Source organism: Alosa sapidissima, chromosome 24, assembly GCF_018492685.1.
Source record: "Alosa sapidissima isolate fAloSap1 chromosome 24, fAloSap1.pri, whole genome shotgun sequence".
Taxonomy (NCBI): Eukaryota; Metazoa; Chordata; class Actinopteri; order Clupeiformes; family Clupeidae; genus Alosa; species Alosa sapidissima.
In genome coordinates, this window is record NC_055980.1 from 6862725 (window position 1) to 6879029 (window position 16305).

At 47.1% G+C, this 16305-nt stretch overlaps 1 protein-coding gene across 3 annotated transcripts in view; it reads left to right on the plus strand.

The window, feature by feature from the left end:
• plce1 (phospholipase C, epsilon 1) overlaps window positions 1-16145 on the plus strand; it is a 73962-nt gene extending 57817 nt beyond the window's left edge. For 2 of the 3 annotated variants that reach the window (XM_042082205.1, XM_042082206.1), the window contains 16 exons: window positions 227-385; window positions 632-773; window positions 1948-1989; window positions 3501-3622; window positions 3958-4078; window positions 4553-4660; window positions 5681-6109; window positions 7432-7595; window positions 8171-8432; window positions 9032-9213; window positions 10383-10511; window positions 11312-11545; window positions 11950-12108; window positions 12306-12518; window positions 12760-12874; window positions 13654-16145. In XM_042082205.1, the coding sequence (XP_041938139.1) occupies window positions 227-385; window positions 632-773; window positions 1948-1989; window positions 3501-3622; window positions 3958-4078; window positions 4553-4660; window positions 5681-6109; window positions 7432-7595; window positions 8171-8432; window positions 9032-9213; window positions 10383-10511; window positions 11312-11545; window positions 11950-12108; window positions 12306-12518; window positions 12760-12874; window positions 13654-13811 (2739 nt within the window). In that variant the 3' untranslated portion in view covers window positions 13812-16145. The remainder of the gene's footprint in view (window positions 1-226; window positions 386-631; window positions 774-1947; window positions 1990-3500; window positions 3623-3957; window positions 4079-4552; window positions 4661-5680; window positions 6110-7431; window positions 7596-8170; window positions 8433-9031; window positions 9214-10382; window positions 10512-11311; window positions 11546-11949; window positions 12109-12305; window positions 12519-12759; window positions 12875-13653) is intronic. The other variant, XM_042082204.1, reaches the window with a different exon arrangement.
• Window positions 16146-16305: the final 160 nt, after the last annotated feature.

Genomic DNA, 16305 nt, shown 5'->3' on the forward strand with positions numbered 1-16305 from the left:
GTGCATCTCATGATCATGCAGCGATCTTATTTCTGCATATCCCTTGTTCCTAGCCGCTAATTAAATGCTTGAATGTGAGGTTTTAGTAAACCTCACATTCAAACCTCATTTAGTTGAATGCCCGTGGTATACATTTTCCCCATTTCCTGCGAACCAACAGCGAGTGTCTACTAAAAAAAGAGTGGAGTGCAGTGTGGCGTGACGTTTGTTCTTTTCCTCGTTGCAGACGGTGTTTGGGGAGAAGCTGGTGACGCGCTTCCTGTTTGAGAGCGATTTCTCCGACGACCCTCTGCTGCCCTCTCCGCTGCAGCTCAAGGGCAAGATCCTGCTGAAGAACAAGAAGCTCAAGGCCCACCAGGCGCCCGTCGACATCCTCAAACAGAAGGTCAGGTGCACTCGTATCACTGCACAGGAACATAAACACACAAGTCGAAACACAACAACATGCATTTGCATTTCGACTTGTGTGTTTAGGGCTGTGTGTGTGTGTGCTTGTATTTGTGTTCTGAGGTTTATTTATGTATGTGAGGGTGTATGATTATACTCCGATATCTAATGTGTCACTAACTTTGTGTGTCTGTGTCTGTCTGTCTGTGTGTGTGTGTGTGTGTGTGTGGTGATCCTCCCTCAGGCCCATCAGCTGGCTCAGCTGGGCATGCAGGCACAGGCCAGTAACGGCACGTCCAGCAGCAGCGGCCCCCTGGGCAACACCCCTGAGGAAGAGGAGGAGGAGGAAGACGAGTACGACTACGACTACGAGTCCCTGTCTGATGGTGAGAAACACTCCTCCTCACTCACACTCAATGGCCACCTCCTCCTCCTCCTCCTCTTCCTCTTTCACACTCCCACACTTAGTTCCAGGTCCAGTTACTGTCCACTCCTTTCCCACTTATAGGACAGTCCTGCTTAAGGTCACGGTGCATTTGAAATGACCGTAGGTAGTGTAGCGTGGTGTACATTGTGTTAGTACATTTTGGACAAAGATGCACTGAGATGCTAGGGTTGGGGTGCTGAAGTTAGTAAGGTGTATGTAACAATGAGAACAATCAAGATGATATAGAATTGTATGCAATTTCTCAATTCTGGAAGGACTAAGGACATTTTTATTGAGGCTGTTTTAAGGACATTGTAACCCACCAGTGTGCTGTCTGTAGTTATTATAAACCACCAGTGTGCTGTCTGTAGTTATTGTGACCCACCAGTGTGCTGTGTCTGTAGTTATGGCACAGACTCTCTGAGTATCTAGCCTGAGATCTGTCCTCGCTCTAACCTGGCTCGCTCATGTGCTCAGCTGTTTGTGAACGGGGCTGGAGGCGCTGAATGGTGTTGAAACGCGATAAAAACCAGACTTCCAGAATGGCGTGAAAAGTCTGGTTTACTGTGTCACGGCAGATAACAGAGAGAAGCCCACTTTTTCACACAGGACTTAACGTCTGTTTTGGATCACTGATTCCTTAACTCTAAAGCCTTTTAACTTTTTTGACTCAAATGTATTAAAGCGAGTTCTTGTCTTAGCCTTAACCTTCTACTTTCCTTTTCATTTTCTGAAGACCTATTGAGAGATCTTTATATATAGAACCCTGGTTGTCACACCAAGAATCTTTCCAGGTTTTTCTGTAGTGACAGGTTGATGGGGGTTTAGGGTCATAGCACCATTACAACTCAGTTGTCCAGGATTGATGTCCAGGATGAGGTCTGAGGAAGCCTTCGCTCTATCACACAACTGCACTTAAGTTGTCAACAGCTGTCTGCCGAACATATTTCACTTTGCTCCCCCCAGAATGACAGAAACCAAATGTATCCTGTCCAATTTTTAACTCTTGTCTTTTTTCTCTACATTTTCTCTTGTATCTCTATCTCTCCCTCCCTCCCTTACTCTTCTCTCTCTCACACACTCCCGCTCTCCTTTCCTACTTCTTCTACCCCCACCCTTCACCCCCCCCCCAGCTGATGTGCTCACAGCGCCTCCAGCTTCTTGTGGCCAGGAAGGTAAAACTGCTGTGTGTGTGTGTGTGTGTGTGTATTAGTCATGTGTTGGCCATCGAGTCTGTATTCGGATAGTTGTTTGTGTGTGCGTGCGCCAGTGTCTCGTAGAACAAGTGTCTTTGCATTTGGACCAGTGCTTGCGTGTGTGTTTTAGTTTGTGTTAGATTGTGTGTGTGCGTGTCCGTGCATGTGTACCAGTAGCTCTGTAGTAGTCTCTTTAGGGCCCCACAGATTGTGTTGTTGTGGTATTTATTCTGTGGTCAGATTCACTTCAGTTATTGTCTCTGTAAACCAACCTTGCAGTTTGCCGTGCACAGAACAGACCCTGCTGAGCTGAACTGAATTTGGCCATCAGCAGTGTAGCGTTTGTGTGGGAGGGCGTACTGTCGGCTTGTGAAGGGCTTTGTTAGACTTGAATTAAGTGTCTGTGTATAATTGTTGAGTCTGTGTGCAAGAAATGGAAACAGTGGGAGAGAGAGAGTGTGTGTGTGTGTGTGTGTGTGTGTGTGTGTGTGTGTGTGTGTGTAGAGTGAAAGTGGTAGAGAAGTCGAAAAGTATAAATGTATTGTGGAGGATGCATATAATGAGAACATATTAAGAACAATAAGACGTCAGGACATTGTGTGTGTGTGTGTGTGTGTGTGTGTGTGTTTGTGTGTTAGAGATGCAAGGAGTGTGCAAGGGAAAGTACAGACAGACACACACACACACACACTGAACCATCTGGTTTCTCAGGCCCTCTGCTCTGCTCCCAATTTGAACCACACACACACACACACACACACACACACACACACACACACACACCCTTTTCCTGTGTGTATGAGAGAGAGAGAGCGAGAGGGAGAAAGAGAGAGAGAAAGAAGTGCTCGTTCATCTGTTTATTTACTTTAGTACACTTCATAGGCTCAGGCCACAGGAAGCCATTAGGGCTCTGCTGCAGAGATCCACTCCTGCCTGCTCCAGTCTGGCCGGCCCGCACACCCCTTCAGCACACACATCTGATCTGATCTGGGGAACCAGCACACACACATGCCAACTCACACAGCTGACTCTCTCTCTCTCTCTCTCTCTCTATCTCTTTCTCTCTCTCTCTCTCTCTCTCTCTCTCTCCTGCTCACACTCTCACACACAGACACACACACACACCCCATCCCTACTACATTCTTTCCTTTCCTCTCTCACTCTCAACATCACCTGTACCCTTTTCTTTCTTTTCATTCTTTCCATCTCTATTCCCCTTCTCTCTCTCTCTCTCTCCTAATCCTTCTCTTTCCCTCCTCTCTTTCTCCTTCCCTTTGCCCTTTGCTCCGCCGCATCCTCACTCCATATCCAGCTGCTGACACACACTGAGAAAGGACAAGTCTGCGTCCAGTCCGAGGCCTTGCCAGGGGCTCTGCTGGACAGAGGAGTGCATTATTGTGGAGTGGGACTCTAAGACACAGGAATTTGTGAGGTTTTTTGTTTTTGTTTTTGTTTTTCTGAAAATAGACTCTTCTTTTCTTTTCTTGCAGACAACATCCTGGACGATAAGCCTGAGGGCCGGCCTACGGGGGACAAGCCGCCGGGCGAGGCCGCTGAGGAGGTGCGGGAGAAGAGGGTCCGAAAGGCTGAGAGCAGCCACAGCAAAGGGAAGGTGTGTAGCCGCCCACTCACTCTCCTGCAGATAATGCTCTGCTAGCTGAGCACCAGTGAGAAGGGCTTTCCCCTTCAGTAGAGGCAGGGGGGGGGGCAATGGATGGGGTCTGTGTGTGGAAAGGCCGGTGTGTTGGAGGTCTTCTGGAGTACAATGTGTACAATGTCTAAAGAGATTGGATCAAGCCAATGATGGTCCTGTTAGTCCTGTAAAAGTATTAACATTGAGATTATAGTTGTGTAAAATAAATCAGAAGTAAATGTAGGTGTAATGTAAAGATTTTGTCTTTTGGATGGGGGCTGTAGAATAAATCTAAAGTGTGTGTGTGTGTGCAGCAGGTGTTTGATCTAGAGCTGGGGGAGGAGTTCTATCTGCCACAGAATAAGAAGGAGAGTCGGCAGATCGCCCAGGAACTCTCCGATCTCATCATCTACTGCCAGGCCGTCAAATTCCCAGGTGTGTGTGTGTGTGTGTGTCTCTGCCGTCCACTGAACTAAAATGTACTACGATTGTATGTGTGAGAGAAACTTGTAATTCATTGGCTATTGCCAACTTCAAAGTTGTGCGTGTGTGTGTGTGCGCGTGTGTGTGCATGCTCTCTAAAAATGCTGTCAGATTCCAGTGTGGGCTGATGATGGATGTGTGTGTGTGTGTGTGTGTGTGTCAGGAGGAGTTTATGAGGTCAAGGTTACGGTTGGTGTTGGAGTGAGAACAGAAGAGAGCTCTAGGTGGTCTGGGGAAGTCAGACCTCACAGTGTAACCACCAGGAAGCTACGCAAACAAGATAGAGAGAAACCAGCATACGGGAGGGATGTGTGAAGACTGTGCAACCTTTACTTAACAGTCCTCTTCTGTGTGTGTGTGTGTGTGTGTGTGTGTGTGTGTGTGCGTGTGTGCATGTGTATTTCATTATGTGTGTGTGGGAACCAGGCCTGTCGTCGCTGTCTCCCATGGGCTCTAGCAGGGGGAAGGAGAGGAAGTGTAGGAAGTCCATCTTTGGGAGTCAGCCCATGGCTGCCCCGCGGCCTTCTGGGAAAGGTAGGAGCTCTGAAACGAACACACACATACACACACACACACAGAGAGAGAGACACCACACACACGCACACACACACACAGAGAGAGAGAAAAAATAGCTCTTTTGTCAACTATATCACGAAACAGTCACAAATTTCCAGAATTCCAGGAGCACACACACACACACACACACACACACACACACACACACACACACACACACACACACACACACACACACACACAGTGGGGGCTGTGTGTAAGCCCCTTACTCCTGCCCTTAGGAAAAGGTATCTTCAGCTTCAGCCCTGAGGTCTACCCAGTAACCCACACACTCTTACTCCTTTAGGAGCATCCAATGCACTCACCTGCTTACACATATACTCATACACTATAGGTCAAACACACATACACAGTACACACACACACACACACACACACACTCTTAGACACACACATATACTCACTCACACGCTGACAAAGACAAAACACACACTCTTAGATACACACACTATCGAGAGAGAGGCTCTCACAGCTTTTATTACATACACAAACCCTCGTGTCTTAGAGACGTAAACAGATCCGCTGCCGGACGGAACACACACACACACACACACACACACACACACACACACACACACAGCCTGGGAAAGCTGTCCCCTAATCATTTACAAGCCTCATCTAGCTTGTAAAAATGCCATGTAAATGTCCTGCTCTTTGTGGATCAAGGGAAGTATAACCTCAAGCTTTATGCTACTGACCTGTCAAGGAGAACAGGATCATGGCTGACCAGGGGACTGGGCCTGAGAACCACTAAAAAGTGTTTATAAGACTTAAGTGTGTTCATATTCACTCAGTGGGGATTTAAATGGCAGCCTCTAGAAACTCATTGTTAGTGTTACTCACTTTTTTACTCTGCTTAATGTGTTCTTGTGAGTGTGGAAATGTAACTGCTCATTGCTCATCCACGTGTGTGTGTGTGTGTGTGTGTGTGTGTGTGTGTGTGTGTGTGTGTGTGTGTGTGTGTGTTTGCATACACAGGCATGTCCGAGGGCAGCTCTCGCTCCAGTGGTGGCGAGGACTCACCTCAGCTACCTCATCATCATCATCAGCAGCAGCAGGCACCGTCGTCGTCCTCCTCCTCTTCCTCCCCTGGTCAGTGCCCCTCGTTCCCTCCCCTCTCGGCGGCGCTCCCCACCCCCCCGCCGGCCGCCGTCTCGGCGCCGACGCCCCCCCCGGCCTCGCTGAGCTCCATCATCCGCACGCCGCGCTGCTACCACATCTCGTCGGTGAACGAGAACGCGGCCAAGCGGCTGTGCCGCCGGCACTCGCGCGCGCTGCTCCAGCACACGTGCTGCCAGCTGCTGCGCACCTACCCGGCCGCCACGCGCATCGACTCGGCCAACTTCAACCCCCTGCCCTTCTGGCTGCACGGCATTCAGCTGGTGGCCCTCAACTACCAGACCGACGGTGAGCGTATGTGTGTGTGTGTGTGTGTGTGTGTGTGTGTGTGTGTGTGTTCTTGTGCGTGCACATCCTAGATCACTTTGTGTGTGTGTGTGTGTGTGTGTGTGTGTGTGTGTGTGTGTGTGTGTGTGTGTGTGTGAGAGAGTGTGGCGGTTATGTGTGGGTCTCTGATATTTCAATCTAACACTCAGTCTAACACTTAATCTAACACTCGTAACACAGAGGCCCCCAGTTCTAGGTGTCAGTTTCTAGGTGTTATCTTTAAATCTGATTTAATAGTCCCGAAGTGTGACGTAGCGTTTCCATGACGGCAGAATCACTGGATCTAAACAAACTTTCGAAGTGGCATAAATAGCATTGAATGTAGACATGTGGCATCATTTCTAGCTAATAAAAATAAATATATCCATTTAAACGTGTTTTACCTGCTAGGCAGCAGCTTAGCCACATAACACGGATTCCCTGGCAGGTGTAATAGAAGGAAACAAAATTCCAGTGGATATTTCACGTCTTCTCAAAGACTGGCGGCTGTTAAGAGCGACGTTTTTTGCCCAAAAAATAAAGCCAAAACACGTCCGTGAGGATTTTAACCGCATGCTGTGAAGTTACATGCAGGTCTCTTTTACGGAGGAAACCCATATTAAAATAAAACTCTGTAGTCACGAATTTGATTGTGTTGGTATGAATATATGTTGTAGTATGTGATTCCTACAGTGTAAAAAAAATATACTAACGTCTTAGAAACGTTGTAAAATTATTGAAATAGATTAAGAAAGCCAACGCTATGGTGATTTCTAATGGTAGATTGATTTGTTTAGATCCAGTGAAATTGATGCCTTGGCCACGCAACGTCATGGCTTCGGTACTCTATTAGTGCCCTATATCCACTGCCATAACCAACCATCATATGGATCATGAATATATTGAAAAGCCGTTTCATGTAGTCCCCTGAGACCCTCAGAAGTGAGTGATAATTGGGCGGCGTCTTGTAGCCAGCACCATCTCCGCTGACTTTAGTGATCCATGTCTTCACAGTATGCATGTTGAGGGCATCTTGTAACCAGTGCAGTTTCTCCTGTTCCCACCTCCTTGTGACTTGCGTGATACACACATATAGGCATTATACATGTCTGCATCTTCTGAGAGTCATCACCATCCCGGCTCTCCCATCTCCCCCCACACTTGTGTGATGCATACGGAAGAAAGAAACAGAAATAAAGGGGAAAAGGAGCTTATGGGAAACCAGGATCATGTGGGAATCTTACAGGGCAGTTTGCAGGCCTGTTCTGACCGCATCTCCTCCCTGCTGTGCCTGTGTCCCTCAGATCTGCCCCTGCAGTTGAACACGGCCCTGTTCGAGGCCAACGGCCACTGTGGCTACGTGCTGAAGCCGCCCGTGCTGTGGGAGCGCAGCTGCCCCCTCTATCAGAACTTCTACCCCATGGAGAGGGACACCGAGGGCATGGAGCCCACCACCTACACCATCACGGTTAGAACTTATACAGGGTTACACACACACACACCACCTACACCATCACGGTTAGAACTTATACAGGGTCACACACACACACACACACCACTTACACCATCACGGTTAGAACTTATACAGGGTTACACACACACACACACACACACACACACACACACCGTCACAGTTAGAACTTATACAGGGTTACACACACACACACACACACACACACACACCACTTACACCGTCACGGTTAGAACTTATACAGGGTTACACATACACATACACACACACACACACCACCTACAGCATCATGGTTAGAACTTATACAGGGTTACACGCACGCACGCACGCACGCACGCACGCACGCACGCACGCACGCACGCACACACACGCCACCTACACCATTACGGTTAGAACGTATACAGGGATACACACACACACACACCTACATCATCATGGTTAGAACTTATACAGGGTTACACACACACACACACACACACTACCTACAGCTACACAGCCTACACTGTTTCTCAAAGTTACAAAGTTGAAAAACGTCCAGACATGTCCAAGCCCTGCCTGTGTGTGTGGTGCAGGTGGTGTCGGGTCAGAACGTGTGCCCGGGGAACGCGGCGGGCAGCCCGTGCGTGGAGCTGGAGGTGCTGGGCGCGCCGTGCGACTGCGTCCACTTCCGCACCAAGCCCATCCACCGCAACCCGCTCAACCCCATGTGGAGCGAGAGCTTCACGCTGGCCGTCCACTGCGAGGACCTGGCTTTCCTGCGACTGGCCGTGGTGGAGAACAACAGCTCGCAGGTCACCGCCCAGCGCATCCTGCCGCTCCGCGCGCTCAAGACCGGTGAGGCAGCGCCGCCGGACACTGACTGCCCTCACTCCATTCTTTTACATCACATCCCAGATAGCAAAATCAGATTGGCAGATAGCGGACCGCTAACTTGTCATGAATATTAAGAAAAATGAATAAAATCATATATGGAGTATAACTGAACAAATGAAAAAGATTTTAGACCAATAGTGGCAAAATATTGGGCAATTTGTCTGCAACCCACCAGAGAACCGATGAGCAAAATGCCAGCGGACCGCCAGCTATGCCCCCAATGGACCGCCAGTGGTCCGCCAGCCTCTTGCTATCTGGGATGTTCTCATGCTGAGATAAATGAAATGTAAACTTTATTATAGTGCTCATCCTGACCCTCTGTTTATGTGTCCACCCATCAATATATGCATTAATAGAAAGAGGGGGAGAGTCTGGGGTCATTATTGGTCATTTACTAGTTTAAGCGGCTAGTACGTCAAATTCCGACCTCAAGTAATATTACAGACTGTTGCATTTGTTAGTTAATTGACCAGCAGTTAACTTTAAGTACATTATTATTTTATTTTATTTTATTAATCACTTTGCCGTGTATAATGTGGCTCTGTCTCTAATGTGCCCAGGCTACAGGCACCTGCCCCTGAGGAACCAGCACAACGAGTGTCTGGAGGTCAGCAGCCTTTTCATCTTCAGCCGCAGAGTGGAGGAGAGTGCTGGAGCAGCCGCAGTTCCTGGTGTCACCACAGGGGGCGCTGTGTCCTCTGTCTCCAGCGGAGGCATGGCTCCTGGGCTCCCTGCTACTATGGTGAGTGGCTCAGTAGCACCCCCTGGTGGTGTGAAATACTGACACAATCTCAAGAAGTATTTCTTGTTTGTGTCTGTGTCTGAATGTGTGTCAGAGTGTGCGTGTGCGTGTGTGTGCGTGTTTGTGTGCTTGCGTGTGTGTGTGCTTGCGTGCGCGCATGTGCTTTAGCTCATCAGCCCACATTCCCAAGCTGCCCACGGTGTGTGTGTGTGTGCGTGTGTGTGTGTGTGTTTGCTCATCACACACCGCAGGCTGCATATCAGCCAGTCATCAGTTTATCCTGTAGCTTACTAATCTCATTCCTGACCTTGCTCGCTGAGCGCCAGTTAAGACAAGCATTTCCCATAACAAGCTTCTCTCTTTAAACCTAAATAAACTCATTCATTGTGCCATTGTCACAAGCACCCGCCCACGCCGTCTGTGAACAGCGGTCAGACCCAGTAACTGACCAGATAGCGCCCGTCCAGTGCAGGCCATCAGACAGGAGGAAGTGAGCCACAGGGCTAAGAAAACAGTGGAGATATTTCTTTTGTTTGTAAAAGGAGGCGTACGGAGAAGCTCTTCCAAACAGTCCACTGGCCATCGCACGCCGGCCCGTCTGTTCTTTCTCTAAAAAAGGAGATGGTATGGAGCCGGACAGTGACGCAGGGTGGATAAAGGATAGAGAGATGGGGATGTGACGGAGAGAGAGGTAGAGTGGGGGTGGGCTGGACCAGAGTGACCGAGGAGACATTAGTGAGGTGTCATGGTGCTGGAGCGAATCAGCTGATGGACTCCGAGATTAACAGCCAGAGCCGGGGATCCAGTGTCCACAGACACGTTGGTATCTGATACGTTCACATGGGGGATGGCTGAAGAATAGATTCTTGGACAGTTTTGTGTTGCGTTGAAAAGGACATGTCAGTGGGAATTCCCAAGTGCCATGAAAAGATTCCAGGTTTAAAAGAACTTGTTTCAGTTTTTGTTTTTAGTTATTTGATATTTCTCGTTTGAGCAAAAGGGGTAGAACTGATGTAGTGGGGTCGCAAGCATGAATGCAGAATTTATGTGTAGACATAATAAAAAGTGTGCGTGTGTGTGCGTGCGTGCGTGCGTGCGTGCGTGCGTGCGTGCGTGCGTGTTTGGCTTAGGCATTAAACTGTGCTGCCCCTCCTGTGTGTCCCCTGTAGCTGTTCAGCACTGAGGAGCGGCGAGCTGCTGTCCAGTACAAGGTGACCGTTCACGGAGCTCCAGGTGAAGAGTCCTTTACTGTGGTGACCGTGAGGGAACACACCACAGCCAAACAGATCATACACATGGTGAGACGGATGGAGAACTAAACCATACAAGGAAGGACACACACACACAATCAATCTCTCCTTTACACACACACACATATACACACACACACGATCAATCTCTCTCCTTTACACACACACACGATCAATCTCTCTCCTTTACACACACACACACACATAATCAATCTTTCTCTCTCCTACATTCACTCATACACTCTCAAATACACACAGGCACAGCATACACACACACATACACACACACACACACACTGAGTACGAGTATTCTGCCTGATGAAAAACAGATGAAATACCCCATATTTATATAGAGGTCAGCATGACAACAATCCCCTTCAGCTGTGGCGTACAGACACTGACCAGAGCACCTATAGGGCTCCTGGACTTCATCTCGGAGTTGACAGGGACATGGTTTTGATCCACATAACTGATTATAACTGAGGGGGTTTGACGTTTCTATGAATTTAGACTGTTGAGGTCAGATTGAGCCTCCCACCCCCGTCCTTTGTGATCGTGTGGGAAGTCCTAGAGCTCTGTGTGTGTCAATGGCTTCCTGTGTGAAGCTGGACACTGTCTGAATTCCATTGGTATTGGTCAGAGTTTCTCTCGACCCAAACAGTATTGACTGCAGTGCAAGTGTATGTTATACACTGTAGTACACACTGTAGTAGTGGAACGTATGTTATACACTGTAGTACACACTGTAGTAGTGGAACGTATGTAGTTATGATTAACTGTGTGTGTGCATGCTTTCGTGTGTGTGTGTGTGTGTGTGTCTGTGTGTGTCTGTGTCTTTCTTTCTCCAGCTTCTGGCCAGTTCCCCCGCAGACCACAACACTGACTCGGATTCGGACTCGGACTCCAGTGTGGGCTACTTCCTGTCTGAGGAGAGGGTTCCTCTGTCCAAGGAGAAGGGCGACGGCAGGAGGCTGTCTCGCTGGCGCCCCCTAGCGTCTGAAGAGGAGGTGGTGCGGGTGGTGAACAGCTGGCCCCCAGAGGAGGGATGCATAGGAAGACTCTGGCTCAGAACGCAAGAAGAGGTACTGCTCTAGCTGCACACTAATCAACGCCAGAAATTTATCTTTTATTGTTTAATAATCACTTTAATCACTTTAATATCGGTGATTTATTTATTTTTTTATTTTTTTATTATTATTACGTTACGTTATTTAGTGGAAAAAAAAATTCTGTACAGCCGGAAACGAAAGAGCAATTATTTCCCTACTAATCCATACTTTGTAACAATCAATGGATATGTTTGCACTCTTGTTCAAGGACTAGAGTGGCATGTTTGCCAGGTGTACTTTATGAGGTGGACAGCCAGGGGGCGCACTAATGCTCAATGAATGTTGCTCACATGTGCCCCTAGTGGTTTCCCAGTGCAAGGTCATGAAGCTGTGCTGGAGACAGGGTAGTAACAGACGTGGGTGGGTGTCCTCAACAGGAGCTGAATGAGAAGAACGGGGAGATGGAGGGATCACAGGAGGTGAAGAGCGGAGAGGAGGAGATGTTCTTCGTGCAGGTGCACGATGTCTCGCCCGAGCAGCCACACACGGTCATCAAAGCACCGCGGCACAGCACGGCTCAGGACATCATCCGCCAGGTACAGGCACCCTCCAACACACACACACACACACACACACACACACACACACACACTATAACCATGGACCATGGACACAGACACAATTAAACTCCATGGACACCGACACAAACACACTGTCAAGAACACAGCTCAAAATGTCAATCTGGTGATGGACAGTATTTGAACACAGTTTTGACCCTTTTCCCCCTCCGTAGGCTCTGAGCAAGGCCAAATACTCGTACAGTATCCTGAGCAACCCCAACCCTGGGGACTACGTACTCCTGGAGGAAGTGAGCAAGGAGACTGGGGGCAAGAAGGCAGCGGGGGGCAAAGCCAGCCAGCGCGTGCTGCCTGAGACCGAGTGTGTGTACCAGACCCAGAGCCACTGGAGAGGAGCGGGCAGGTTCATCCTCAAGCTCAAAGAACAGGTGACACACACACACACACACATTTCTACTGGCACCAAACTGTGCAGATATTCTTACATGTAGACATTCAAACATAGCAAAAACACGAGATGCAGAATACATGTACAATATTTACACACACACACACACACACATTCCTCCCCTTAGTAATATCCATAAGATTTAAAGGCCCATATTTACCAGGTTTCTCTCTCTGCTGCGTGTGTGTGTGTGTGTGTGTGTGTGTGTGTGTGTGTGTCAGTGTCAGGTGCGTGAGGACAAGCGTCGGGGTCTGTCGCTTGCGAGCGAGTTTTGGAAACTGACGGGCCGCAGCCGGAGCCTGGCTCATGAGAGTAGCAGCAGCAGCGCCCCCTACAGTAAGGAGGACCGCTCTGCAGGCACGCCCAGCTGGGCCGAGCTCTCCGAGTGAGAGCCTCGGAGACCAGCCACCCACCCCACCTGCATCTGTTTCAGTGTGTGTGTGTGTGTGTGTGTGTGTGTGTGTGTGTGTGTGTGTGTATGTGTGTGTGTACGTGTACGTATGTGTGTGTGTGTGTCTGTGTGTATGTAACAGCATGCACAAGCACCTGTCAGCAGCCTGCCACCCCCCTGCAAGGTACGAGCACCTGTAATGGTTAACACTCCACCCTCCTGCTCCTCCTCCTGTCTCTCCTCTCCTCTCCTCTCCTCTCTCTTCATGATCCTCTGAGGGGCAACTTTTAGTGCTGCAGTCTCATTTAAAGGCTGATTGAGGTAGAAAGTCATATTCATGGTTTTGTAATGCATGGTTTGAAACATTGCAAGTCTTTTTTTTTTTTTGTAATTGTTAAAACTTTCATAGAAGCTACAAGGAACAATCTTATGGAGTTAAAGTGTGAAGAGTTGTGTGTTTAACAGCAGCATGGCAACTGCTCCTTTACCCTAACACTGCACATGTGTGTGGACATGCCTTCACTTACTGCTGGTACACAGTGACCGCACAGCAGGCTTCATAGATCCCATACGCTCATAGCAGGCTTCATAGACCCCATACGCTCACAGCAGGCTTCATAAGCCCAACACACACACACACACACACACACACACACACACACACACACACACACACACACACACACAGTGTTGACGCAAATCTCTCTCTACCCTCTCTTCCCAGGTGTGCTCCCGGAGCAGCTGAGGGTGTGGATCAACACAGGGGGCTGGTCAAAAGGGCCGGCCGCCACACTGTCCACCAATCGCAGGCTCCCTGTTAGCGGCCCAGGCCCTTCCCCCTGGTCCCTCCCACTGCTGTGGAACTGGAAGCTGCACAAATGAGCTCCGCCCTCGCCGGCCAATCACATTGCACATTTGTTTCCTTGACGTCGCCGACGGCAACAACAGGCTGGGTGATGCTGTCTCCAGCTGTGAGGGGATGCTCCAGTTGTGGCTCGGAACTGGCTGTACCGCAGAGTCGAAGTGAGTTGTCGAACTCCGAAAAATGAGCATCAGGTGATTCTCTTCGCCGCCAGCGGCATCTGAAGAGCAGAGTCAAAGCTGATGGCGACTCTTTCAGTGGGACAGTTCTCGCCCCCTCGTGGGGCTACCCACCAATGAAATAGCTGGGATTTCTTGATTTGCTTTTTATTGTAGCTTCTGCTTCGTCACATTGCTGTCATTTCACAAGCCACCCACCCCATGAAGTTTCTGGGTGGTCTGCTTGACATGCGACCCAAAAACCAGCTGACCGGACTCTTGTCCAGTTTAGGCTCCCATCGGAACCTCCCTTCTTCTTTGTCAGTAATGCTCAGTGCTTTGCAGTGACATTGCTCTATGTTAAAGGTCTGTATATTAACTTTTAAAGTAAAATATTTAAAAAATGTAAATGTATCTAGTCCCTTTTGAGGATAATAAGTATTTAAGTGAATCAAGTGGAATAGATTGTGTGGATGAGATGTCAGTGTTTATTACTGTGAGTGCTTTTTGCACAAAATTGATGAGTGATACTAAAATCTTTTAGGTTACTCCAGTTTTGGTTAAAATTATATTTGATGAATTTAAAAATTACTTATTTCATTGTCAGTGAGGATTGTGCTGGCATCCATGAGCATTGTTGCACCTTTGAACAATCAATTTATTTAGGAGAAAATATTCAGTATATTTCCTTTATTGAAATATTCAATTTAGTTTTAAAAATGTCCTCAAAGTAATTCAGAACTTTTCCTGCGAGGTGTTCTTTTATCGTTATAATATAGGCATGTTTGAAGGATATAATTTTAATCAATCAATTTTAATCATCTAAGTTGGTTAGATAACATTCTTGAATGTAGGAGAGCACAAGAAAAGATAGCAGTGAATGGAAAAAGGATGAGTGAATATATAAATATATATATATTTTTTATATATATATATGAATGATGTTTTAAGTGGGTCCAACAAAAGTTAAGACAGAAACATGGTCAGTTGATATATAAGATTATAGCCATTAGGATGGCCTCTCATTTTCATGGCCACTGTGTGTTCCTTCCTGTTTCTTAAGAGTTTTTTTTTTTTTGAGTTTTATTCCATTTTTAGTCCATTTTAGGATAAGCAAAGCACAGCTTATTTCTGTTTATGGTTTTATCTGTCTCCTGTCTTTTATTTATGTTGTTTTTCTTATGGACTTAAGTCCAGTGGTATGGTCTCAGGAGCACCTGAGATCGCTTATAGAGGTCTAGAAGAATCACAAGCACTTTGGTAACATGATCTTGCCTTTCTTTTTAGGCATGTGACACAAACATGCCATAATTCATTGGAAAGCGGTCAGTGATCAGACACTATTGAAAGTGCTAAAAGAAGTGATGGCAAATGCCAGGGTCAGAAACCGCTGATTATACCACAGTGCTTGTATTTCAGATGTTAATAGCAGATTGGCTGCTTAATTTAGCAACATGTTGCTCTTGTATGTTATATTTAGAATTATCCTTTTTTATCATGTAAAACCAACCAATGACCAAGAGTTGCTTTGAGAAGTGCTCTCATGGTGAAGGAGGTTCCTTTTTTTTCCTTTCCAACGTTCTTTATTTCAAGTGTTCTACACTACTACAGCAAAACAATTTTGCTATTTTAAATATTTATTTCCTGTTTTTGCCCAGGTTGGCTTGTCATGTTTTATAGCTGTTCAGTGTAAAACCGTTGGAAAGTAATGTGCAACTTATTTATTTTTCTACTTTTTAGTGGGTCCCTGCATTCACCTGTTCAGAGTGCGATCGCTCCGCTCTTTATCTTTTATACTCGTTTTAAAGTAATAAATACTATGGAACAATCAGCGGAGAAATACTCAACATTTCATGTAGACGCTCCGAGACACGGGGCCGATGTATGCTGAAGTGTTACGAGATTTTTATTTAAAGCTAATTAGCCTCTGCTTTTAGAGTTCATGTATTTGAGATATTTAATATAATTTCACTGTATCGAGAGCTTAGTGGACCAGCTACATACAGTAACTCTGTGTGTGTGTGTTGTATTGTGCTGGCATTGCTGATGCGGTTGGAGCACTTGTACGTTCATCCTGTGAATGTTCTTTTTATTTGTTGTTCTTGTGCTGTCAACTGTTTGACTACTTTCCCATTTACTTGAAACATTTATTGAACAGCTCGATTAATTAAAAGCAGTTACGAACTAGAAATGAAATAGTCGTTTGCCATTTTCATTTGTCAAAGTCCATTGTTTTCTCCTGTCCACAATGTAAAGGTTAAATATGTAGTTTGTTCATACAGTTAGATTTGTTTTCAATTACAGCTGAAAACACTGACCGCTCATTGAGTTGACTACCTTACAAAGACTTTATTTG